This window comes from Carcharhinus amblyrhynchos, chromosome 7 (assembly GCF_965287045.1).
Source record: "Carcharhinus amblyrhynchos chromosome 7, sCarAmb.v2.hapA, whole genome shotgun sequence".
NCBI lineage: Eukaryota > Metazoa > Chordata > Chondrichthyes > Carcharhiniformes > Carcharhinidae > Carcharhinus > Carcharhinus amblyrhynchos.
Window position 1 is genome coordinate 25,986,146 of NC_137330.1, and position 27,960 is coordinate 26,014,105.

Consider the following 27,960-nt stretch of genomic DNA (forward strand, 5'->3'; position numbering starts at 1 on the left):
GGAGTTCACAAAAGACATTTGGCAAGGTGCCACACCAAAGGCTATTGTGCAAAATAAGAGCTCATGGTGTAGGTGGTAACATTTTAGCTCAGATAGTGGATTGGTTAACAGGAAATAGAGCAGGGATAAATGCATCATTTTTGGGTTAGCGTGATTAAACCACGAGAGTGTCGTAGGGATCGGTGCTGGGGTCTCAATTAATTACAGTCTTTATCGATGACTTGGATGAAAGGACTGAATCTATGGCTGCTAAATTTGCTGATGACACAAAATAGAGAATAAGTTATGTTGGGGATGCCAGTCTGCAAAGGGATGTAAATGGAATAAATGAATTGGCTAAATTTTGCCAGATGGAATTGAATATGAATGGCAAGAGATTGAAAAACTCTGCAGTACAGAGAGATCTGGATTTTCTGGTAGAATTGCAAATCATTAGCATGCTGACACAGCAAGTGATTAATAAGTGTTGTGAAGATGTGCCTCGGGCCAATAAATTTTATTTGACCGGCTAGAAACATGAAATGAATCATTAAAAACATTAACTGAAAGTGACTTGAACTCACAGCCAAGGTGGCCACCTAATTCCCATTACTGTTCATTCCACATTCCAACCTCCATTGGATAGAGACACCATGTCAGCAGAAACCACCAAAGACAATGACCATATGGAGAATTTGGAGGGCTCCCATCTCTTGTCTCATTAACAAGTCATCAATGGTGGTATACCATTAAAAGCAAATTGTTTGGACAATGGGATCCTGATTTAAGATAGCTTTCCAGACATGAGCTCATCAAGTTACAACCGGAATACTTGATCATGTTTGAATTACTGGCAATTGGAGAGGGTATTCACTTAACGAGCCAACCTCTTTGTGTGTTTAAAGAACATGCTTTTCCCACAGAATGAGACAAGAAGCTGAGAGATATCCTTCCTGCTTTGCTCTTCCCCACACAAATTGTAGACTTTGGGCCTTGTCTGCTATTATTGACTCTCTATGCATTGCAGATAAAGGCTCAATAAAGAAAGAATACCATTCATGGCTTTGTCTTCAGAATACAGTCATCAATATAAAAACCAGCATATTTAGCCTGAAGTCAGAAAGTCGTAAATTTATGCATGTGTGAAAATAAGTGCAAGTTATTTAACACAGATCACTCTAAGTGTAATAAAACTGACATCGTTCTTTGTTAATCTCAGGGAAACCTGTCTAATTGATTATTTTATGATCACAGCATATGAACAGTTAAGAGCTCACTGAACTAGCAAGTATGCCCTTCTCAAACAAATAAGTCAAAAGTGAGAGGAATGCAACATTTTCTCTTCCTCACCTGAGTAGAGCAGAAGGCAAATGAGATTTTATTGCCTCCTACAAAGGGAATAGAATATTTATGTTTTGTTCCAGTTGTATAGGGTGTTGGTGAGACTACATCTACAATACTGTGTACAGTTTCGCCTCCTTATTTAAGGAAGGATATAATTCCATTTGAAGCATTGCACAGGATGTTTATTCAACTGATTCCTGAAGTGTGGGTGTTGTTTTATGAGGAAGGGTTGGGCAGGTTGGACCTGCATCCAATGGGGTTTAGAAAAATCAGTCGTACTCTTAATTGAACTTATAAGATACGGAGAGAACCTGACGGATGTTGAAAGAACGTCTTCTCTTATAGGAACGACTAGAACATGGCAGTGAGGAGAAATTTTCTCTTGGATGGTTGTTAATGGAGGCTGGGTCATTGATTATTTATAAGTCTGACTTTGATCGGCTCCCTTGTCAGGTAAGATCTAAGAGCTGAAGAGGTAGGCAGGAAAGTAGAGGCCACAATCAGATCAACCGTAATCTTATCAACTGGCAGAGTCGGATCGAGGGGCCAAATTTCCTATTTCCTCTTATTTCACATACTCGTATGTTATCGCTCCTAGACCAGGATAGATCCCAATTTAATTATTTTACCACTTGAATACTGTTTATCATTATCTCTTTTCAGACTAACCTAGCATAATCTGATCAGATGGTCTGTTCCTCTCAGTGATGCTTTAACCAACTTCCATCTCCATACTTTTGTTACCACAAAATTAAGTCAACGCTTTATGCTGAGGAGTATCCCTCTGTTTAATTTTCATGATGGGATAACAATGCTGCAAATTGAATTCTTTAAGTTCCTTGAAGGGCAACAGTGGTGGGTTCATGTTTTGCAATTGTAAAGAATTATGCTCTCACTGCAGCATTTCTCCTCCTTTTGTGAATCATAAATCATGCTATTTCCAGACTGTCCCAAGTTCTATGCTTGCCATTTTGATTTGTGACTGCACCTCTTAGTCAGTGAGTCTGGTGTTGGGCAGCACACTGAAAAGAGTGTGTGAACAGCTTCAAAGCATTCAGAATGGATCCCATTATGAAGGTAGATGGTTGCTGACTATTTGGAAGATGCTGGATTGTTATTTAAATTTGCTGTGCCAGGACATGAAACTAACATTTGTTTGCAAAGTTACGATATCAAGGAAAACAGCATTTTTGGAAGCTTGCCAATGGGGGGAGCCAAAAAGCCATCTCCTTAACCAACCAGATTCGAGAATTGGGAAAGAAAGCCAGAAAAATTGAGAATAAAGAAAAACCATAAATGTGTGAATTCAAAGTTAGATCAGGTATATAGAGAGTTTTAGTTTATTTATTAGTGTCACATGTTGGCTCACATTAATACTGCAATGAAGTTATTGTGAAAATCCCCCTGTTGCCACTATCTGGCACCTGTTCAGGTATACTGAGTGTTAATTTAGCATGGCCAATGCACATAACCAGTACGTCTTTTGGACTGTGGGAAGAAACCGGAGCTGCTGCAGGAAATCCATGCAGACACGGGGAAAAAGTACACGGATTCCACACAGACAGTGAGTGACCCAAGCCAGGAATTGAACCCAAGTCCCTACGGCTATGAGGCAGCAGTGCTAACCACTGTGCCACAGTGCCACCCATAAGAGGGAGAGAGATTAAAAAGATCATAAATAATATTCGTTTGAGAGACAGAGGAAAATGAGACAAAGAAAAATGTGGTGTGACCTTGGGAAAATCTCCCTGAAAATTTCTAATTCTGAACAGATGAAACTGCATGCTTAGAACAGTTAAATTTAGTTATCAGAGAGGTTAATTGTCAGTCATTAATCCACACCCTTTTAATACAGCCTAATGGAAAAATATAGCAAATGTTTAAAAATGGTGAATCAAAGGGTGAAACACCATTTTACAAATCTAATGATGCAGAGACATGATTCTTAGAACTTCTTGGACACTCACATTTATTCATCTGCTCCCTATTTGAAGTTGCTGTGCATTTATCTGTAAATCTCAAAAACAAAATATTCCAGATGCTGGAAATCTGAGAGAAAATGATGGAAATACTGAGCAGGTCAGGAAACATCAGTGAAGAGAAAATGACAGTTAATGTTGTCATCAGAACTGGGAGGAGTTGAAAAAGTCATTGGTTTAAGCAAGTGAAAAGGAGAGGGTGGGGAGAAGAACAGACTGGAAGGGCTGCAATAGGGTGGAGGGCAGGAGAAATAACAAATTCAGGACAGATCTAGCAGCTGAAAACTGGACATTCAGTTCCTGCTGTGAACTGTTGAAATTGTGTTGACCGATAATCTGAAACCTCATAGCCAGTCATGTCCCATCAAATCAGTATTTGGTTCAATAAAGAGTGCAAGAGGGCATGACAGGAGCCGCACTAGGCATACATAAAAATACGGCATCAATCTGGTGAAACTGTAAGTCAGGACCTCTTATGTGCCAAGCAATGGAAGCAACATGTGATAGACAGAGCAAAGTGTACCAGTGGGTCAGGTCAAAACACTGCAGCCCTGCCATATCCAAATAAACCCGTTGGACTTTAACCTGGAGTTGTGAGGCTTCTTACTATCCTGTGATGGACAACTAAACAACTAACCGCAGGAGAAGGTGTCACAAATATCCCTATCCTCAATGATGGAAGAGCCCAGCTGGGGTCAAGATTAAAAATAAATTAAAAGCAGGGTGTTGATTAGAGGCAGACAGCTGGAGAAATGATGAGATGTGAATTAAGAAAACAAGTATATTACACATATGCTGAGACGACAGTGGGGCGATAGAAGCACAGTGGAAAGATAAGGAAATTGACATGTACCTGTCAAAGGTCTACTCCATAGGGGGATGTAATCAAAGAAAAAGAAATAGTATAACTTTGGAACAATAAGATGAAAAGAGAGAGAGACAGCTAACATCAGAACTGCATTAAGTTGTAGCTACCACCTCCTAAGAGATGTTGCCATTTTCTGCCTTCACTGAATCAGAAGACTATTCCCAGACCTTAACCTGGTTATAGTGATTATTTAGCTCATAGTGTTACCTAATATTGAATGTTGTTTGGTTAAAGGGGTGTCTCAGAGTTCAGATAAAATGTCGGTATTTGGGCATCAAGGGATAGTTTCATGTAAAATGGTGTGTGGATCGTAATTAATATTCTGAAGGGTTGTCGAGTATTATAGTTCTTCTTGTCCTGTGTGTTTGTTTTTTATTCAAGTTAATGAATATTCTTCAATTGTTCACACAATTACAACTGTTTTCTCACTAGGTTATACATTGTTCCTCACATAATACCAAAAAAACACATTCACTACTGTGGAACAGTGTTCCAAGTTAGCGTTCTGGGTTTTGGGATACCCTCACATTTAGCATCAGTGTTGTTCATAACGCTATCTTCTTAGCATTCAATGGCATTATCATTGCTGAATCCTCCCCCACCCCGCCGAGTAATGACATTCTGGGGGTTACAATTCACCAGAAATGGCATTGAACCAGTCATAGAAATACTATGGTTCCAAGAACAGGTCAGAGGCTGGAAATCCTGTGGCGAGGAATTTACCTCCTAACACCACCAAGATCTGTCCGCTATTGACAAGGCACAAGTCAAGAGTGTGGTTCAAGATTCTTGACTTGTCTGGATGAATGTGTTTCCAACAACATTGAAGAACCATCCAAGACAAAGCAGCCTACTTAATCAGCATCCTATCTACCAATCTAAACATGATGACCACAGTGTGCATCATTTACAAGTTGCACTGCAGGTTCATCAGGGTTTCTCTATCCAGCAGCCTCAACTACCTCAGAACAAGGGCATTGGCCATGAATATAGGACCACCTGCATATTTCACTTCAAGTCGCACAACATCCTGACTTGGAAATGTGTTCTTGTTTCTTCACAACTGTTGGATCAAGATGCTAGAATTCCCATCTAAAAGCAATGTGGGAGTATTTCTCCGAAAAGGACTTCAGAATTTCAAGAAGTTAGCTCAATTCTTAAACAATGTTCAAATCCCCTGAATGAAGTTAAAAAGGTATTATATTTTAATTCCAGCACATGCAAGTATAGTTCCTTACTCATGACCATAAACAAAAACTGGTCATGTTAATAAAAACTATCCTTCTATACAGTATTGTGAAAGTGAGAAAACCAAGTACTTTAGATGTTGGAAATGAGATTTAAAACGGAAAATCCTCCGCAGTTCAGGCAGCATCTGTGCAAAGAGAAACAGAGTTAATATTTCGGGTCTGTGATCTTTCGTCAGAGCTCTGAAAGTATTTTTTTGTATAACATGAAACTGTTTTAATAAGCAAATTGCAACAAGCTCTTTGACCGCAATCTGCTGTTCCATTTCTTGCAAGATCTTTGATGTAATTGTGTTTATCAGCATGACCAGGAATGATTATAGGCTTGAAGAATTAAAACTGATTTTCTTTATTTTTGTAGCCAAGCAGAACACTAGTCATGACGAGCATGCCCTCAGAGTAAGTGCTAGATTTCTTTTTGTTAATTTTTATTTTCCCTGAACCTTAATAAAAACCTATGACCTTGGAAAGTTGGCAGCTGTATGCTATGGTATGTTCAGAAAGAAGCTAGATTTAATGTGATAAGAAATGTGTTACGCTAAGTTGAAAACTTTGTGTAAAGGCAGTAGCGAATTTTTCAGTTCTCAGTTCTCAACACTTGTTGCCTGGAGAGGGTATTCACTTTGCACACATTAATCTCAATAATATTGCTTTGAAATTGTTTTATTGCAAGAAACCAGAGATGAAATAAGATGCCGTCCATTGAAACAGCAGCAATCTATCCCATTTTTCAAACTTAACGAATTTCTGGTTGGTTTTCTTTGTTTCCTCCAAAACTCTCTTGAGGACACTGATTCCTGGTTCAATAAGTGGAACCCAGATGTAATACGTTACACACTCGACCTTGGCAAACTAAATGTTGAATTCTAACTTATTTCGATCTCAATTGAACTATTTTTTTAAGGTAATATGCCAAAAGTAAAGTCCAAGGTCTGTATAACACCATTCAGGTTGTAAAGAGTAAATAATGAAGCAGTGATAAAATGATAATGCTTTGGAAGTTTCCAGGTTCTGGAACTGGAAAGATGGTGGGATCTTCTCTTCTTAGAGATGATCAGTGCCTGGCACTTATGTAGCAAAAATATTACTTACCAGCCAAAGCCTGACTGTTTAACTAGGTCTTGCTGCATATGGGCATGGACTGCTTCAGCATCTGAGGAGTCGCGAATGCTGCTAAATATTGTGCAATCATCAGCAGACATCCTTACTTCTGCCAATAAAATGCAAGGAAGGTCATTACTGAAGCAGCTGAAGATGGTTGGGCCTCAGTGATGCCCTGAAATTGCAATGATTGACCTCCAACAACCACAGCCATCTTCCTTTATACTCAGTTCAAATATTACACTCTGCCCCCACTGATAATGAAATTAGTTGTGCTAGATTCTAAACCTCGCGCTCTTCTCTAGACTATTATTGCTCAGTTGGCATAGCTAATTCCTCTGGTTCTTCATGTTTAGGCACTTGAGCAGCCGCAGCATTTCCTGCATCAAAACCATTTTTCTGCAGCTAATTCAGTGTGGCTTCTTTCTAAGTAACTGAGCTGTCTGATTAGCCTCCTCCTCTAATGTGAATCATGGTTGAATCACATCAGCCGGTGTACGTATTTGAATTCTTATAATTGGTGCTCTCAGACATGCACAATACGTTACTTCCTGAATTCTTCTTTCCCATCCAATTCCTGTGTTCCTTATAAAAGATTCAAGTGCTTTATTTGGAAGTTTGCCATGTATTTTCAAAAATTCTTCTGCTGAATCCACACTTCCCCCATTCTCTTGATAGCCTCCAGGCTATGACATCTCTTGCAATCTCCCTTGCCGATCCACAGGTGAACACTGGACTGGCTACCTCAGGTCATTCAGGTAGGATGCTAACATTGTAGCATCATTGGTTGAGCAAATTTTGCACCACATGTCAATTTATCCAGATCTTCATTTTGTTTGTAAAAAAAAAAGGAGTTTTCTTATTAAAACAGTCAAATTATGTCCATCACTGATAGAAAAATTTCCTCCTGGCTGATCATTAACTCCTCTTCTGTGGATCTCTGTCGAATTTTCTAACTCTTGTTTATGAAGTGTCTGATTTATCTTGTATTTGCATATTGGCTGCAATGTGAACCCAAGCGCCACCGCTCTTATCTTTCCTCCAATCCTTTTAAGTGTTCGCTTCTCGTTCCATATCCTTCTGCCTCCAAACACACCCCATTCCACACGTCCCCACTAACCTCGATCTCTTTTCCTATTGCATCCTAGCCAGCTTTTTCCCCTGCTCCCATCCCAGGCTTGGAAGGCTTGTGGCCTTCCTATGTTCGTTATTTACCACTCCCTGTCTTGCTGTCAAGTGCAGCAAGCACAATTTGCTCTCTTCTAAAACCAACTGTGTGCATCTCATCAATGTATTTGTCTCACATGTTTGAGACAGGGGAAGCGATCTTCTGGTCCCGCCGATAGTGCACCCCCGTTGGATGTGGTGGTGCAGTCAGGATCAGTGGGAAATCCCATTGACAGTGATGGGACCAGGAAATCCCAGCACCAGCCAATGGTCCGCTACCTCCCACCGCCAAGAAAAACATCTCAGGGAGGCCAGAGAATCCCGACATCTCAGAACCGTTTTACTCGCTACCACTGATGATCTTCAAATCTTAATGTTCCTATTACCCTTGAGGTTGTCTCCTATCTTAACCTGTGATCTCAACCCATTACCCCCAACTCTATTTTATGAAATCTGCTTCTGAACCCTGATCCCCTTGGCCACTTTGGTCAGTACTAAATTTTTTGGCCTAATGCTTGTACAAAATGTTCATAGTTCTCTCTGTTCTGTCTCTGGTCCCCATCCTGTCTGAATGGAGATCATTATGTGCATGTCAGAAAATTCACTTCTATATTGTTCCTTTCAGGAATTACCCTGATCTCTAACTTCTCCGTCTTATCCATGATCCTTGATGTTACCTTTTTATTGTGTGCACATCCTTTGTTTCCTATTTCTGGCTTTTCTTCCCAATCATGCAGTTATCTCCAATGTTCCCCAAAGATCTTTGCTTAACCCCATTCTGTTTCTCAGCTACATGCTGTACCTCGGTGAAATTTTCTGAAAACACAATGCCAGTTTTCACATGTGCACTGGTAATATTGAATTCACGTCACCTTGTACTATTTTCTCCTTCTCTCACTGCAAATTGGCAGGCTGCTTGTCCAACATTGAATACTGGATCAGCAGTCATTTGCTTGAGTTAAATACAACGAAACACCATAAACCCTGTTCCTTTTTTTCAAATCCTTCCATGGCCTCAACTGTCACCATCCCTGTAATCACCTCCCGGCAACCGTCTGTACTCTTTTAATTCTTGACTCTCAAGTATTCCTCGTGCTTTCAGCTCCTTGGGCCCTCAGCTCTGAAATTTCCACCAAAACCTCTCTGATTCTCTCTCTTTTCAGGTCCTGCTTAAAACCTACTTCCTTGACCAAGCTTTTGGTCATCTTACCTGTTATCTTGTTATGTGGCTTGGGAATATAATTTTGTATGAAGCCTCTGTGAAGAGTTTTGGGATGTTCTATTACATAAAAGAAGTTTGTGGATTCTCGTTAGTTTGGCTTCTTCCTTACCAGCATGAAACTGCCTTGGCAAATGTCACCAATTATGTTCAGTGTGATGGTGACAATATACTTAGCTGCTCTATGATCTGATTGCCTCACCTACAATATTTGATACAATCTGCCATGCCTTTCTCTCTTGAACTGTCCAGCCTTGCATGGCTCCACTCATATCTATCAAATATTGTCAGTGCATCTTCTGCGATAATTTCTTCTGATAACTCAGCCACATAGTTGCCCTCAGTCACATTGTCCATTGACACTGAGTGAGCATCTGTCTTCATGAACTTTTTTTTACTGCAACTTAGCATAAAAAAGGCCAGTACCATTGTTTTCAGTCACTGTACAACATTTCATTCCCTTGTCATTGATTGCACCCACTACCTGACCACACAATCAGGCTGACCAAGACTATTCTCAACCTTGGTGACTTGTTTGACTTTGAACTGAGCTCCAAGGCCATTTATTATTCATCATGAAAACTGCTTCCTTTTACCCTTGCAGAATTGCTTACTTCATCCATTGCCACCACCAAAACCCTGTTCCATGCTTATGTGAACTGTTCCAACACTTTCCAGGCTGGTCTCTCATGCATTATCCATGAACAATTTTCTTCACAACATCCCATCCCACATCGAGTTCCAGTGTCAACTGGCTGTCAGCCATGGCTTAGTTGACAGCAGTCTTGCCTTTTGAGTTGCAAGGTTCCAAGCAAAAGAAACCAATGCTGTCAATGTAGTGTGGTAGAGGTGCCTGCTCTGGTGGAAATAAAAGAGCCCTCAGCACTATTTCGAACAAGGGCAGGGGAGTTATCCTCTGTGTACCAGCCAATATTTATCCCTCAATCACATCATACGTACGGATAATTGGGCCATTACCACATTGTAGTTTGTGGGAGTTTGATGTGAGCAAAATTGGCTGTCACGTTTCCTGCATTGCAGCAGTGATTGCAGTTCAACAGTACTAATTGGGTATACAGCGCGCGCTTCGACATGTCTAGTGGTCATGAAATGTGCTTTATAAATGCAAGGCTTTTGTTCTTTCACTTGTCTATTGTCGCCATTTCCTGAGCAACACTAGCCCTTCAATCATAGGATCTTACAGCACAGAAAGCCATTTAACCCATTGTATCTGACAGCTCTTTGAAAAAGCTTGTCCAATTAGTTTCACTTCCCTGCTCTTTCCCCATAGCTCTATAAATGACTCTTTTGAAAGTATGTATCCAATTCCCTTTTGAACATCATTAATGAATCTGTTTCCATCACTTTGTAAGTTTGTGTACTCCAGATCAGAACAATTGGCTGCTTTAAAATCTACTCTCCATTCCCCTGGATCTTTTCATTAAATTACCTTACATTTCTGTCCTCTAGTCATTGTCCCTCATTTCTCCTGACCTACTGTATCAAAATCCCTCTCAATTTTGAGTACTTCTGTTAAATCTCCCCTTAATTGTTAGTGTTGTTAAATAATTAAATTCAAAATACTCCACATTTATAAATTCCAAATGAACTGCAAGTTTTAATATGTAAGATTGCATTCAGAAATACAATTAAAACTAGGCAGAGTAACTCCCTTAAATTACACATCTTTAATTCTTCACCAGTTTAATAATTGCAGAGGGCAGTGAAGGGTTAGTCTTGATGAGACCAGCTCCGCCTTAATAAAAGTGATCATATCGACCATCTCTGCCTTCTGCGCCTAATAAGGTGTGAAAGGCAAAGAGAGAAAACAAAATGTGCACACAACAGCACAACATTCAATTCACCATCATCAGTGGTATAGGATCATCTGCTATCCTTTGCAATTTCATTCGTGTCTCACTTCTGACGCAATACTTCAAAACATCAGAAACACAGAAAAAGCCTAATATGCAAGTAGGAATTTACAAATGCCTGCCGAAATTTGTTCATGAAAAGCAGTTAACTTCTTGAACACAAAGTTTGTTTATTAAATTTAAATGAAATTTATGGTATTGGAGGGACCAAGTGTTTAAAAGTGACTGCAATTTATAATGCTACATTAAACTATATGGTAGGAAAGGTATTGTCACTGGACTAGTAATCCAGAGACCCAGGGTAAAACTCCTGTGAGCTGGGTGCCAATCCCACCATGGCAGATGATAAAATTTGAATTCAGTAAAAATCTAGAATTTAAAGTTGAATTGTGACCATGAAACCATTGTCGATTCTTTAACATGAGAAAATTGAACCGTTACCCCTTGCCATTGCTGCATCCTCTATTATCAACATCCTTGAAGTTTGCATTGACTGGAAACTGAATTGGACTAGCCATATTAATATTGTGGCTACTATTAGAGGTTAGAAACCTCCTGACTCACCAAAGCCTGCAAGACAGAACAAGTCAAGAGTGTGACAGAATATTCTCCACGTGCCTGGATGAGCTCAGCTTCAACAGTACTGAAAAGGCTGGGCACTATCCAGGACGCGTCCCATCTATAAATATCATGCGGAACTCTCAAAATTCGTGAATGTAGCCCAATCCATCATGCAAACCAGCCTCCCATCCATTAACTCTGGCTACCATTTTCTCTGCCTTGGCAAAACAGCCAGCATAATTAAGAATCCCATGCAGTTGGGCATTCTATCTTTATCTTTGTTCTGTTGGAAAAAAGATACAAAAGTCTGAAGTCACGTACCAACTGACTCAAGAACAACTTCTTCCCTGCTGCTGTCAGACTTTTGAATGGACTTATCTTGCATTAAGTTGATCTTTCTCTCCACCCTAGCTATGTCTGTAACGCTGCATTCTGCACTCGCTCATTTCTTCTTTATGAATGGTATGTTTTGTCTGTCTAGCATGCAAGAAACAATACTTTTCACTGTGTGTTAATACATGAGGCAGTAATAAATCAAAAAAATCAAATCATTCCATCACCAATGCAAGGTGGCAGCCATGTGTATCATCTGCAAGAACTCATATCTTTAGAAAGCACCTTCCAAACCAATGACTGGTACCACCTAGAAGGTCAAGAGTCAAGAAGGGATGCATGGGAACAGCACCACCTGGAGGTTGCCTTGCAAGTCACTTGTCATCCTGACTTGGAAACATATTGCCATTCCTTCACTGTCGCTGGGTCAAAATCCTGAAACTGTCTCCCAAACAGCACTGTGGGTATTCCTCCACCACAGGGATTACAGGCGTGGACAATAAATGCTGGCTTCAAGAGTGACACCTTTATCGCATGAATGAATAAAAATATATATTGTTATTTATTAAATAATGACACAGTGCTCTCTGCCACTATGAAAAGCATATTATTGGTCTTCTCATGTATACTATGAAAGGAAATCTGTTGACATAAATGAACTTTGAACTTTCTGATTAATGTGCATGTTTTAAAAGTTGAAGTTGTGTATTTTTAAAACTTGAGGCCGTTTGCATGAACTGTGCTTTATTATATTGTTATTGCGCTGTCATTGTGGTTAAGTTCGGTTGGCCCATGTAAACTGCTCATAAAATTTCACAGCAATTCTCTGACAGTGTATTATTTCAAATATTTTTTGTATGTTTTTTTAAAACAGGAATCAGATCATTATAATTCAAATTGTGAAACAACTAGGTGGCTTTCTGTTCTCAGACCAAGTGACTGAAACAACAACTCATGTCATAGCAGGACACCCACGACGCACTTTGAATGTTTTGTTTGGAATTGCCCGAGGGTGCTGGATTTTGTCCTTTGACTGGGTAAGCTAACTTTACAGAATCACCCATGTTTCAGTGTATTGTTCCAAATCCACCCACAGAGAAAGGGTGAAAGAAATTAACAAGAAAAGCCCTTTATCAATTGACACCCCTGTTCCTTAATAAATCCTGCCTGCTCAAACAATTATCACCTTTATGCTGCTATTTGAGATTTAGTTTCCTTTTCCGATTTTTAACTTTTTCAACATTATATCCTTCTGTAACTGTTGTAATCTAAACATGTGATCATCTGTTTGCTCAGTATAGCCCTTGCCAATGTCCTTGACATTCACCCCAGAAATATATTTATTTTTCGTTATGCTCCCAAGGTAATTATGATTCCATTTGTTTCCCTTCTTTCTTCCGCACCCAATACCTCTGAATAAATGTTGTCAATTTAAAAGAATTACATTTTGTATTTTGAATTTAATTGGACGAATATATTGAAAAATTATTGTTCGGAGGGGTTGCCCTGCTTAGTGGAAAGGAATTCTGATTTTGTTGTGTTTGTATAATTGCCCTTGCCTGTAAGTAAGTGATACCAGTAGAGGGCATCATTTCCAATATTAAGTAAGGGCCAGAATTTGTTCTGGCAAATATACTTTTTCCCTCTTTTAAATTTTCCGCATGACAAGTTGCTGAAAGTATGAGCGATAAATACAAGGAAGGACTGAGACCAAGTATGAGGATTCAGTGTAAAATCAGGTATAGAAATTAAACTAAAGATTAGATCAACAGAGAGAAAAAACAAAATAGAAGGTTTTTTGTAAAAGCTCCAATGATTGGAGACTAAAGGAGTAAGACTGCACACTTTTTCAGTGCTGGAGAGGTTAACTGGCAGTAATTCACACTTAATTTGTGAAAAGGTACTTGGACTTGAAATTACAGACAAGACTTTCTGGGACAAGTGTCACACACAAGTGCAGCAACTTCACACCATTCAATTGTTATGGTCCAAGAGGAGACTGATCACTATTTTCAAAAAAGAGATGGATTTCCCAAGCAACCAACAAAAAGAATCAAAGGACAAAATTTTTCTTTTTAAGACATTTACTGTAGAGCACAAGCTAAAATCAACATAGGTCAAAAATTAGTTAACCGGTAATTGATCCATCAAATTAAAGGAAAAGGCAAGTTTTGTATTAATTGACAAGCATAACAGAATGCATCCTACAAAATGCTTTTGCTCTATGCTACGCTTCTAGAAAACATATAGCAATGAAGTAATGGTCCCAAAGTCACTCCCAGCTCTCCAGAGTGGTTTGGCTTCCTGCCACACCAGGTCAAAACTTCCAATGCCCACCAACAGTTATTCCAGTCTGCCTGAGTTTTCCCAGATACAATTATCACTACCAAGGCACGATCTTCAAGAGCCCCTTTAATTCAGTTCCCTGTCTTTTGAACAGAAATGGAACACTTGGTCACCATCACAAAACAGTTCTCCTTGTTGTCCACTGGAGTAGCTTCTTTGTTCCTGCATCTCAGTTGCAGCTGTCCTATTTTGTGTGATATTCTGAAAGATGTTGTTTGATCATTTGATAATTTGTAATAATAATCTGTAATTTGATACTTCTGAATTTTTCTCCCCTTGGCAACCAGATCACATGGGCATTGCTCTGAAGTGAGCAATGTCTAAAAGGGACATTTTGAAACCTAATTGTCTTTTGAAATTCATGTTCATCACACAGTGCACTTGAGCAGTCAGGTAGAAAGGTAATGCTGTAAGTTTGAAAGAAACATTTGGGCATTCATGTTTAACCATGCATATGCCGGTCATCGGAAGTACTTGTTCTGCTGTGCACAAATAACAGTGAGCGCCACTGGCCCAATCATTACTTTGAGAGTAAAATCTAGCTCATTCATGTTTTGTGCTTTTCCTCTGGCTCTGTTGATAAATATGCCACATGCTGAGGTACTGAGGCCAGGAAAGTCCACGTTTGATTCCTGACTGAAGCTGAAATTCAGCTATTCCCCTCCAATGAGTTTTCTGATTTCAGCAAGTGTAGCAGTGAAACACTCAGGTTGATTCCTGGGCTGAGTGGCATTAAATTAAGCCTGATAGTGTTAATTTAGACAGCAGTTTAGTGTGTGCCGGAACATGTTTGCACTGTATAATTTGCAATGCTGTATTTAATTAAATAAATTGGTAATAAAAAGCTATCCTCACTACGAATGACTGTGAAACTGTAGTAAGAACCCATCTGGTTCACTGTTGTCCTTCAGGGAAGGAAATCTGCTTCCCCAGCCCAATCTTGTCAACGTGTGACTTGACATCTACAGCAAAGTAGTAACTGTTAACTGCCCTCTGAAATGGCTTAGCACACCACTCAATTGTATTAAACTGCTACGAAAAGGTCGAATAGGTTAAAACCAAACATCAGCATCAATCTCAACGCAATAGATACATATCCAGTTGAGTCAATCTTGCAAAGTCTTCCCCTTGGACAACTTGTGTCATTGAAACATAGAATAGTACAGCACAGTACAGGCCCTTCGGCCCTCGATGTTGTGCCGAGCAATGTCCAAACCCAAGATCAAGCTATCCCACTCCCTATCATTCTCAATAGGCTTCATGTGCCTATTCGATAACCGCTTGAAAGTTCCTGAAGTGTCCATCTCCACCATCACAGCAGGCAGTGCAGTCCACAACCCAACCACTCTCTGAGTAAAGAATCTACCTCGGACCTCCCTCCTTTATCTCCCACCATGAACCTTATAGTTATGCCCCTAGTAACAGCTACATCCACCCAAGAAAATAGTCTCTGCACGTCTACTCTATCTACCCCCCTCATCATCTTATAAATCTCTATTAAGTCACCTCTCATCCTCCTCCACTCCAAATAGAAAAGCCCCAGCTCCCTCAACTTTCCTCATAAGGCCTACTCGCCAAACCAGGCAGCATCCTGGTAAATCTCCTCTGCAATCTCACCAATGCTTCCATCCTCCTTATAGTGAGGTGACCGGAACGGCACACAATACTCCAAATGTGGTCTCACCAAGGTCCTGTGTAGTTGCAGCATAACACCAAGGCTCTTAAACTCAAACACCCTGTTAACAAACACTAACACACAATAAGCCTTCTTTACAGCTCTATCCACTTGAGTGGCAACCTTCAGAGATCTGTGGATATGAACCCCAAGATCTCTCTATTCCTCCACATTCCTCAGAACCATGCTGTTGACCCTGTCATCCACATTCAAGTTTGTCCTACCAAAATGAATCACCTCACACTTATCAGGGTTAAACTCCATCTGCCCCTTTTCGGCCCAGTTCTGCATCCTATCAATGCCTCTTTGCAGCCTACAACAGCCCTCCACCTCATCCACTACTCCACCAATCTTGGTGTCATCAGCAAATTTACTAACCCACCCTTTAGCCCCCTCCTTCAAGTCATTGATAAAAATCACAAACAGCGGAGGACCTAGCACTGATCCCTGTGGTACACTGCTGGTAACGCCTCCAGTCTGAATTTGTATAATAATGGAGGAGGCTAGGACATTGTCAGGCCATTACTCGACTCAACTGTGGGACAGTTTTCACAATTTTTCTCTCTTCAAGAAAGAAAATAGGAATGACCCTGGTAATTATAGGCAGTTGGTCTAACTCGGTGGTCGGTAAGTTAATGGAAAAGGTCCTGAGGGATAGGATTTATGACCTTTTGGAAAGATGCAGCTTAATCAGGGATAATCAGCACGGTTTCATGAGGGGTAAGTCCTGCCTCACAAATTTGATTGAATTCTTTGAGGAGGTAACTAAGTGTGTAGACAAAGGTAGAGCAACTGATGTAATACACATGGATTTTAGAAAGGCGTTTGATAAGATTCCCCATGGTAGGCTCATGAAGAAAGTAAGGAGGTGTGGGATAGAAGGAAATTTGGCCGATTGGATAAGTAACTGGCTGTCTCATAGATGACAGAGGGTGGCAATGGAGGGAAAATTTTCAGACTGGAGGGTGGGTTAGTAAATTTGCTGATGACATCAAGATTGGTGGAGTAGTGGATGAGGTGGAGGGCCTCACCAACAGCCTTAAAACTGGGCATCAATGAGACACTAGGCCATCGTTAGTAGCAAAACTGAAGTTCACACAATCTGTAACCTCATGGCCCACCCTTTCCTTCACTCCATGATTACATCACACCAAGAATCCAAGTCTGGTTCAATGAGGGGTGCAGGAGTGCATGCCAGGAGCAGCACTGAACACCCTGCCAACCACATTAAATATTAATTTTCTGAACCATCAGTGTGGTTGTAGCGTGTACCATCTGCGAGGTGCATTGCAGCAACCTAGTAAGGGTTCTCCTGCAGCACTTCAACATGTCCTTGAAGGACAAAGGAACATACGGATGGAGACACCACGACCTGTAAATGACCCTCCAAGTCACACATGATCATGATTTGGAAATATATCACTGTTCCTTCACCAGGAAATCCTTCACTGTTCAGCACTGTGGGCATCATCACCCATGCAGCAGTCAAAAACGCAGCTCACCAGCACCTTTTCAAGACAAGCAGAAATAAGGGGTGGACAATAAATACTGGACTTGCCAGCTGCACCCTCATTGCATGAGCAAATAAACAAACGTTTAGTGTAACAGAGAAAAACATGAGCACAGACAGCATACTTTTAATCTTCTGTGCTTTGACATTTCATGATTGTATGCAAATATTAGGCCTTTGAAGACAATATTGCTCCGATTAGTTGCAGTGATTAGCAAAAAAGGATATGAAATCATTAATCCAAATGGAGAAAGTTTATATTTTGAGCCACTGACAACTTTTCATCACATTAATGATTGTAGTCCAAGGGTGAAATAATTTATTTTTATGAGGAAATAAAAGTAGTGGTGAAATGCGGTTGTTCAAAGACCTTGAATAAATAGTCTGAGAATATAAAGTCGATGACATATTTTTGAACATACTAATTCAATCAGCAGTTTGAGATGGTTACAGATACTTGTTGAAATGCAAGACATGAGCTCGTCAAAAATGTGGCCCTTTGACGGTTAACCAGTGAAAGCTGAAATCAGCATGTGAATTTATGCAATTATCAGTAAACTTTTGGCTGCCAGTACTGAAACACAGACTATTAAGGAGCAAACTGTACTCTACAGTAAAACAGCAAATACAGAGTTTCTCTTATTAGGAATCTGATTTTAAAAATATACAGTTCAAAATAATTCATAAAGAACATGTTTAAGCAGAACTTTGTTTCTCTTCACACATGCTGCCAGACCTGTTGAGTTTAATCCAGCGTTTTCTGTTTTTTAATTACCTATAAAATGTTTCTCGGCAGCTTAAAGAAATTTTGAAATGGCGAGCATAAATGTCAGACACTAAGAAAGGGGATAACTGCCATATACACTTCAAAATGTTTTAATTCCAGCGGAGTTGATATTAGTGAGATATGAGATAATTTTCACCTTCACTGCCTGAGCAATAAATTGGTGGAATTGGTCATCCATGTATTGTGAAAGCTGCCAGATTTTTATACAATTGATTTCAAGTTGATGAGATTGTGAGGTCTTTACCCTGGAAAGAGAAATTTTTAATATTTGTGGTTTAGTTGTGACAGTCGATGCTGCAGTTGAACACATTAAATCAAATACGGCACTGTAATCAGTTAGCTAGAATGATGCCTATTTTAGCAGAAATGGCTGGAATAGGGCCCTGTCTAATTAGTTATCTCATGACTTGAGTTACATTATGTTGACTCAAGTAGAACTTAGACCCTGTAGTGTCTCGAAGGATATGGAGTATTATGAGATGAGTAGAGGTGAGGAAAGCCATCTTGCTGTTTCAGTGGGATCTGCATGAATGGGTTAGAACCATAGAATCCTGACAGCGCAGAAGGAGGCCATTTGGCTCATCAAGTCTGCATCAACTTCAATCCCACCCAAGCCCTATTCCCATAACCTTACACATTTACCCTGTTAATCCCCTGACACTAGGATCAATTTAGCATTGCCAATCAACCTAACCTGCACATCTTTGGAGTGTGGGAGGAAAGTGGAGCACCCGGAGGAAACCCATGCAGACACCGCGAGGACGTTGCTTGTCTTTACAAATTCCACACTGACAGTGACCCGAGCCTGAAATTGAACTGGGGACCGTGACACTGTGAGGCAGCAGTGCTCACCACTGTGCCACTCTTAACAAGAGATTAACAAGAGATGTTTGAATTTAAATAGAAATTTTAAAAAGATCTAGTATTGTTCATGCTCAAAATTTAACATTTTTCACTGAAGCTGAAAAAAAAACTAAGAATCATCACAATGACCTGGATTTTGTGGTGTCAACAGTGACATCACATTGTGTTCACCTCGATTTGATGTTACAGAGTCCCCATCCCCTACCTGCAACCTCGAGAGGGCGTATGACAATGTAGCAACCATGGACCAACTGACCGTGCTCCTGAGGGTTTGTTATTTCAAGCACCAGTGACAGGACTTCACCACCCAGATAGGTGGTTTGAATCAGGAGCTACTTACTTGACAGATCTGCCTCAGTAAAAAGTTCCCGATTGGACCCCATTTTTGCTCCAGGGAGACGGATGCAGGATGGAGTTTTTTCACTAGATCCAGATGCAGTTCAGAGCCGCTCACAAGGGTGGTTGGGTGTCAAGCTGGGCCTGTCTCTGTTCTTTGGGGCTTCATGCCAATTGTTTGCCCTTATTTTAAGCCGTCTATTCCTCTACCCCCTCATCACTGACCCGTCTGCTGAAGTAAATAGACATTTGCATCCAGGCTCCTCTCAACTTTGTGCATCTCATTAAAGCTCTCCTCTACCACCTCTGTTTCGTATGGGGCAGAATTCCCCTTCACCTCTGTTGCAACATAGTGGGATATGTGAAAATCTGGGCCCATGCAAGGAATCAGCGTGAATGTGAGCTAATGCCCCATTAATTCTGCTTGAAAATTTGACTGGAGCATTTCAGGAATAAGTGGCTTCTTCACAATTTATGAATACATAATAAGGCTCACACCTTTCTAAAAGCAACTTTAAATTTTTTTTAGCATCTTTTAAACATGAAACTTTGTAAAAATCTGATAAAGTTTGTTAAAAATGAAAATTGCTGACTTCTTAGCACATTTTATTATATTTTGGACATATCACTTACTAAAATGATTTATCTATTGTACCATTGTACTTTTTAAAAATATTTGCAAGTTTTAATTTTTTGTAGAATTATTTGTGTTGACTTAAATATGATTTTTGAAAACTTCCTGATAGCAGCAGATTTTTTAAAAATTTTGTCTGATGCAGTAACTGTAATCAATGTCTGCATTGCACTGGACTGTGCTGCTGGCTCTTGCTGCAACCCACGCTGGGAGGGAATCCTCCTTCAAAGCAGTCGAAGTTCTTACCACTGGGATCACAGTAGGTTTGTGCAGAGATTTATTTGAGGTCAGTGGCAAGCGCTAATGCTGAGTGCAAAAGATGGGCAACTCAATGTTGCTTGTCTTTATTTTAATTAAAATTGAAACACAAAAGCAGACTAAACATGAATCTGAGAGATGCTGGAACAAACAAGGTTCAACATTGCAATTTATGCATTGTTGAAGTTACTATTTGTTCACATGTTCAAGTTATTTACTTTGAACCAATCAAAGCCATCCCTGCCACTCTTGATGGAAAAAACCTTTAGATTTGTTTAACTTTGATCATAATATTCTATTGAGTGAGAATACAGAAGGAAGTACCATTTAAAAGAGGTTTTTTTTTATTTAAGGTCAGCATAATAGATATAGTCATTTAGAGATTCCTTAGTTTGGTCTGCCCCTTTGTCTTTCATGTTTGCTTGGTTCACATGAAGTGTTTTTCAGATAATATACTGATAGCCAACAGAAGCACTTCCAGCAAACTGCCATTTTGTTTCTGTAATTTCACTCCTCTACACTTTTTTAACTGCGCTTTCTAAGATCTATGGCTGCCACTGAAACATTGTAACAATATCTTCTTTCTCGGAACTATTGGACGTAATTTGCAAAAATCGAGCAATCATATGCTGACGTTATATAATTGGAACTACAATGGTCTGTGAATGTATTTTGCAAATACAGCATTGCTAGCTTCTTTCAGTCTCGTTGTGAATATTAACGAGTTTCAATTGGAAAATAGACTGCGAAGGTTTTGCATGAGGATTAACATTGTTACGGTGATGGATTGAAAAGATGGCAAAATGATTTCAGTTTCGAACCTTTACTCTCATAAACGAATACTGTCTAAACGTTATTCAATCGGCATTTTATACTGAAAACTGTAGATAACGTTGCCTGCACACCTGCCTGTCCATCTGCCCACCTGGTTTTGTCCATCCCAAGTTCTACAAGTGGCTTCATTTGCTCATGCTGCAACTGCGGAGGGTCCACTCCCCCACATAGGATGGGATTTTCCGGTCTCGCCCATTGCGAGCGAGAGCAGCAACCTTTAGGATTCCAGCCAAATCTCCATTCACTATCAGCGGTATCAGAAAATCCCAGGCACGTATGAGGCCGGATAATTTTGGCCATACTGTTACAGTGCCTTTAATGTCACAGCATGGGGAATAGCAGGAAACCAGCTGATGTTCTGAGAGTAGAATCTCTACAGTGCAGGAGGAGACCATTTGGCCCATTGAGTTTGCACTGACAACAATCCCACCCAGGCACTATCCCTGTTAATCCACATCTTCACCAGACTAGTTCCTCTAACCTACACATCCTGGGACACCAAGGGGCAATTTAGCATGGCCAATCAACCTAACCTGCACATCTTTGGACTGTGAGAGAAAACTGGAACACTCGGAAGAAACCCACAGAGACATGGGGAGAACGTATAAACTCCACACAGTGACTCAAGCTGGGAATCAAACCCAGGTCCCTAGAAATGTGAGGCAGCAGAGCTAACCACTGTGCCGCCATGCCACTCTGAAGCTCTGTACTGATTACCCTAACCAAATGCACTGACCTACAAGCAGGCACTCAGATAAAAAACAGTAATGATTGTGCCATAAGGGGAAGTATCAAGTAGAAGCCAAGTGAATCCCCGCAGCCCCCCCCCACCCCCCCCAAAGGGATAGACAACTTGAAGACATTTCACCCCATGCACCCTCCTCATATTAATAGATTTGTCACCTCTGGTTAGATGTATTCCTGTAGATGTCAGCACATCACCTGCTGCCTGCAATCATCCTGCCCTCACATCCTATTGTTAGTTGCCCAATTTGCTGTTAGATTGCTCAGACCAGTGTCCTGGAGAGTAACCATTAATTCCTGGAGACTCCAAGAGATACTTGGAAAGGCGACGTGTCAACCCATATAATGGTCATGTTGGCAAAACAGAGGCTTGTTTTTGAGCAAAACTGATGAAATACATCTTTGTAATTGTATGCCTTCTGCAGTCTCAGAAAATTGAACACGGGGAAACGGTGCGCCAGTCATGCAAATGCCACAATATGTACATTGTGTGCTCACATATTCGCAGTTAAATAGATTGCTTTGCTCGAGAGTGATGACTAGTTGGCTCGATTAGTGCAAGCTGAGGATAGATTGCCCTTACCCCCACCAAAAAGCTGTGTATAGCATTAAGGTCTTAAAACAAGATGAAGGGAAATTAACCATCAGGTCAATGCACTTCCCTGCAATGTTCTTGTATGCATCTTTTTTTAAATGAGTACTTCAGTGGATTTTTTTTATCTACCGGAGTTTTGGTGGTTTTTATACATTCAAGCTACACGGAATATTTTGAAAAGGCACATTGTTCACATTTGAATGAATCTTTTTCCTCAGGACATGAGCACATAATTTAATCTGACACTTAAATGCAATGCTGTGGGATTATTACATTGTTGGAAGTGCCAACTGAACTGAGATCTCATCTACCAATTTGGATGAATGTAAAGGATTTTCAAAGTACAATTTAAAGAAGAGCAGGAAGTGTTCCACATGTCCAGTCCAGCATTTATCATTCAATTTATACTCCCCAAAACAGTTTAAGTTTCATTTATCTTGTTGCTTTCAGAGACTCAGGTGTATGCTGATTGGCTGTGAGGTTTGCACATCCACAACAATATCCATATGGCAGAAGTAATTCATTGGCGTGAAGCACTTTGTGATATTCTGAGGATGTGGGAGCTGATGTCTAAATGCATATGTTTTTTTTCCCCCTCACCTATATTATTAGTCTAGACCAGTCAATAGAGCTTCATGTCTCTGCTGATTCGATCTTGCACGAGAAGGAACTGTAGTTGCTCCCCTTCTGAGTCGAGTGCAATCCTTCATAATAATTAATAGTGAAATTGTATCCTTTTGAACTCCATCATATTTTTTTTCTGTCCTGTTATCACTTCATCACTCTCAAGCAAAGCAATCTATTTAACTGCGAATATGTGAGCACACAATGTACATATTGTGGCATTTGCTTGACTTGCGCACTGTTTCCCGTGTTCAATTTTCTGAGACTGCAGAAGGCATACAATTACCAAGCTGTATTTCATCAGTTTTACTCAAAAACAAGCCTTTGTGGAGCCAACATGGCTATTATTTGGGTTGACATGACACGTTCTATAATTAAGTTATTTAAAAATGTTATATAAAAATGCTGTATGAAAAGCTGTATATTCTGTCATTATAGTAATTAATGCCTGTCTGCCAGCTCATTAGAATCAACATTAACTCAATACATATCAATATTGTGCATTTTTTACTGAAGACATTATTAAATAATTAACTGATCCTGGTAGACATTTACATCCTTGACAAAAGCAACACAATTTACTGAACATGTGGTTATTCCGTTTGGGTGGCACGATAGCACAGTGGTTAGCACTATTGCCTCATGGTGCCTCGTTCGATTCCCCGCTTGGGTCACGTTGTCTGTGAGAAGTCTGTACCTGTTGCCCACGTTTGTGTGGGTTTCCTCTGAGTGCTTCAGTTTCCTCCACAGCCCAAAAGATGTGCTGGGTAGGCGCACTGGCCACGTTAAATTCTCCCTCAGTGTACCTGAACAGGTGCCGGAGTGTGGCAGCTAGGGTTTTTTTTTGCAGTAATTTCATTGCAGTGTTCATGTAAGCCTACTTGTGACGCTAATAAAATAAACTTATAAATTTGCTGATGACGCAAAGTAAATTGTGAGCAGGACATACAACCTGCAAAGGGATTTAGGTAACTTATGTGAGTGGGCAAAGAATTGCAGATGGAGTATAATATGGGAAAATGTGGACTTGTTAATTTGGCAAGAAGGATATCATTTAAATGGAGAAAGATTGCAATACTCTGTGGTCCAAAGGAATCCAGGTGTCTCGGTACATGAATCATAAAAGGTTAGTGTGAAGGTAAAGCAAATGATTAGAGAGACAAATTAAATGTTGTCAGTTATTGCAAGGGAAATTAACATGCAAGTCGGAAAGTTTTGCTACAATTGTATAGAGTGTCAGTGAAACCACATTTGAAGTACTTGGTACAGTTTTGGTCCTTTTAACTTGAGGAAGTATGTAATTAACATTAGAAACTGTTCAGAGAAAGTTCACTTGACTGATTCCTAGGATAGAGAGGTTACCTCATCAGATATTAGACAGACTGGGCCTGTATCCATTGGAATTTGGAACAACGAAAAGTGATCTTATTGAAACATATAGGATCTGAGGGGGCTTAACAGATGCTGAGAGCCTGTTTCCCTTGTGGGGGAGCACAATTTAAAATCAGGAGGTCTCCCATTTAAGACAGAGATAAGGAATTTTTCTCTCTCAAGGGGTTATTACCCTGTAGAACCTTTTTCCTCCTCTGAGCAGTGGAGGCAAGATCAGTGAATGTTTTTAAAACTGAATAAGGTAGAATCTTGGTTGACAAAGATTTTTCCCAGGAGCATAGGAGGCTTTGGGGTGATCTCAGAGATTAAAAAATAATGAGGGGCATAAACAAGATAGAAAGTCAACATCTTTTCCCAAAAGTAGGGACTCTAAATCTGTAGCATATAGGTTTAAGATGAGAAGGGAGAGATACAAAAGTGTCCAGATGGACAATTTTTTCTTGCAGCATGTTGAACGAGCTGCCAGAGGCAGTAGTAGAAGCAGGTTCAATTTTGCCTTTTAAGAAGCATGTAGACAGTTACATGGGTAAGATAAGTATAGAGGGATATGGGCCAAATGCAGGCAGATGGGACTAGCTTAGTGGTAAAAACTAGGCGACATGGAGAAGTTGGGCTATAGGACCTGTCTCCATGCTGTAAACCTCTATGACTGTGACTCTGTGACAAAGTGTATAGGGGGTAGACTGGAAAGCAGAGTTGGGACCATAGTCAGATCAGCAATGTTCTTATCAAAAGGTGGAACACACTTTGGTGAATGGCTTACTCCTAATTTATTGGTTCGAGGTCCCATTACTGAGGGAACAAATTTTATCATAAGAACCTAAGATATGGGAGCAGGAGTAGGCCATCTAGCCCTTCGAGCCTGCCCTGCCATTCAATAAGATCATGGCTGATCTGTCGTGGCTCAGTTCCACTTTCCCGCCCTCTCCCCATAACCCTTAATCCCCTCTCTTATCAAAAACCTATCAACCCGCGTCTTAAAAATATTTAGCGAGGCAGCCTCCACCACCTCAACGGGCAGAGAATTCCAGAGATTCACCACCCTTTGAGTGAAGAAGTTCCTCCTCAACTCCGTTCTAAACCGCCCCCCCCTTTATCTTGAGGCTGTGCCCCCTAGTCCTACTGTCCTTTCTAAGCGGGAAGAGTCTCTCCACCTTTATCCTATCCATCCCATTCATCATCTTATGTGTCTCAATGAGATCTCCCCTCATTTTTCTAAACTCTAACGAGTACAAGCTTAGTTTATTCAGCCTCTCCTCATAGCTCAAGCCCCTCAACTCCGGTATCAGCCTAGTAAACCCCCTCTGCACTCCCTCCAAGGCCAAAATATCCCTGCATAAGTACAGCAACCAAAACTGCACACAGTACTAATTAACAGAAGAAGAATCTACGGACCATGACCTATGAATGAAAGCCAAGAGCGTGACTTTTAAAGAGGATGAATTGGCAGCTGAATGATTTTGAAATGCTATTCATGTACAAATGGGCACTTAAAATGGTAAGTTGAAAGCAATTTAATCGCAAAGCAAATTTACATAAATTGCTGAATTTCAACTGAAATCTTGAAGCTCTAGCCTAATCCTTTTTATAATGTTTCTACTTCATCTTGTTGTACACAAGCAGAAATCAAATGTTGTATACCTCAGCAACACAGCAAGAAATACTTATTTTTTTTTAGGTCATGCAGTCCAGGTTTATTATCAACATTTTATATATACATACGAAGTACACAATATTTAATTCCTGAATGTACATTAAAACTCAAACACAGGTAACAGTAGTAGTATAGGTTAAGTAGGATGACTTTCAGTTTAAATAATTTGAATATTAAATGCCTAACCTCAGATTATGGGTAGAATTTTAGTGTTGCTTTATGCCTGCTTTGTGGTGGGAAAATGCTGTAAAGTTGGACGTAAAGCTGCTAGCCTGAATGGGGCCCGTTTTCATGACCGATGCAATTTTACAACATCCATATTTCTGACACGGTCAGCCTCTTGCTGGAAATGGGCGAGATGCTGGTTATTTTACTTAAATTTATTAAAATAGGGTTTTGAATTTGTTTAGCGGGCCCGGCGCTCAGTCCCCTGGGCTTGCTTGCCTTTATGGCATCGCTGTAGAGGTTCTCACCGGCGAGGAAAACACCTGCTCCCCGTGAATGGGGAACAGGTGTGTAGAACCGGAGGCCATAGAGGCCCCTTGGGGAGGCCTATGGCAAGGCTGGGATGCCCCTTAGGCAATGCAAGACAGGTTGTGCCAGCCTGGCACCTGGGCAATGCTAGCTGGGCAGTGCTGGGGCGGGGCCAATGGGGGGGTGGCCTGTGGGTGGGTGGGGCCAGTGAAGGTGGGATCTGTGGGGAGGTACCAATGGGAGGAATAGAGGCCTGTTGCCACTCTGCATGTGATTGGAGAGGGATGGAGTCCACGATCAGTGGGGGGGGAAGGGAGGGAGGGGGTCCATGATCGGTCTGGGCAGTGGGTGCTACATCTTGGGCTGCGGGCCCCCACGATTGCAGGGGGTTGGGGGCTTGCTCTTTGAGGCTGCATACAGTAGCAGGGGTCTGACAGCTCTCTTTGTCTGTCAGATCCTGCTACTGTTAATGCGCATATGCTATCAGAAGTCTGCACATGTGCAATATCTCCCTCTGCAGGCTGTGGGGTGCGTTCAGCCCCACCCACTGCCTTATGTCGTGAGAATCAGACTCCCCCAAACTTTCAAGACAGAGTGTGTGAGATTGTCCCTGAAAGCATGCCCAAAAAACAGACCTGAAACTCTCCCAGTTCTATCCGACATTTAGAAAAGATCTCATTAAATTCTACCCTCTGTGTGTGTGAAATAAGTGTGAATAAAAATATGAACGTAATTCCTTGTAAAATTAATCCTAACAAGCATTCTGTCATTATCAGCCCATGAACCGACTGACTATTTCTGGTGAACATTCTCCAATGGTGCTGCAATTTTTTACTACTTAAAATTTGAATAGGAGTATTGAAAGTACCTGATACGGAAATGACTTTTTGTTTTAATGAGCCATCGAGCCATCGAATCCCTACAGTTCAGAAGGTCACCATTTGGTCTACCGAGTCTGCACCCACTTTCCAAAATAGCATCTTCCCAGCAACACCCCCCCCCCACCCCGCCCAACTCCCCCCGAATCCCCGCAACCCTGTGAGTTTGCCACCTCACCTACACATCTTTGGACACCAAGGGGCATTGCATGGCCAATCCACCTAACCTGCACATTCTTGTCTTGTGGGCAAAACCAGAGCACTAGGAGGAAAGCCACGCAGGCATGGGGAGAACATGCAAACTCCACTCAGACAGTTACCCATGCCAAGAATCGAATCCGAATCCCTAGTGTTATGAGGCAGCAGTGCTCACCACTGTGTCATGCCACCCAGTTCAAAGGTTAAAAATATTTATCTTTTGGAATATTGCATTGTTTTTCATATTGTAAGACGGAAATTCTTGTTGGTGCAATAATTCTATCCAAACATCAATTACTGCTATCTTTCCTGAAGAAAGTTTTGATTTTTCTATTGTTTTCCAGATTCTTTGGTCTTTGCAACAAGGTCGTTGGGTTCCTGAGGAACCATATGAGCTATCGGCCCAATTTCCTGCAGCTGCTGTAAGTTACTGTCTGTTTACAGTCTTCTGTTCACAAAGCTATGTGTTATAGTTATAGGATAGT

At 40.7% G+C, this 27,960-nt stretch overlaps 1 protein-coding gene across 1 annotated transcript in view; it reads left to right on the plus strand.

Moving 5' to 3' along the window:
* Window positions 1–27,960, plus strand: part of mcph1 (microcephalin 1) — a 315,247-nt gene that overhangs the window by 80,531 nt on the left and 206,756 nt on the right. The window contains exons 11-13 of the mRNA XM_080193243.1: window positions 5,779–5,816; window positions 12,547–12,709; window positions 27,820–27,897. Of these exons, the coding sequence (XP_080049369.1) occupies window positions 5,779–5,816; window positions 12,547–12,709; window positions 27,820–27,897 (279 nt within the window). The remainder of the gene's footprint in view (window positions 1–5,778; window positions 5,817–12,546; window positions 12,710–27,819; window positions 27,898–27,960) is intronic.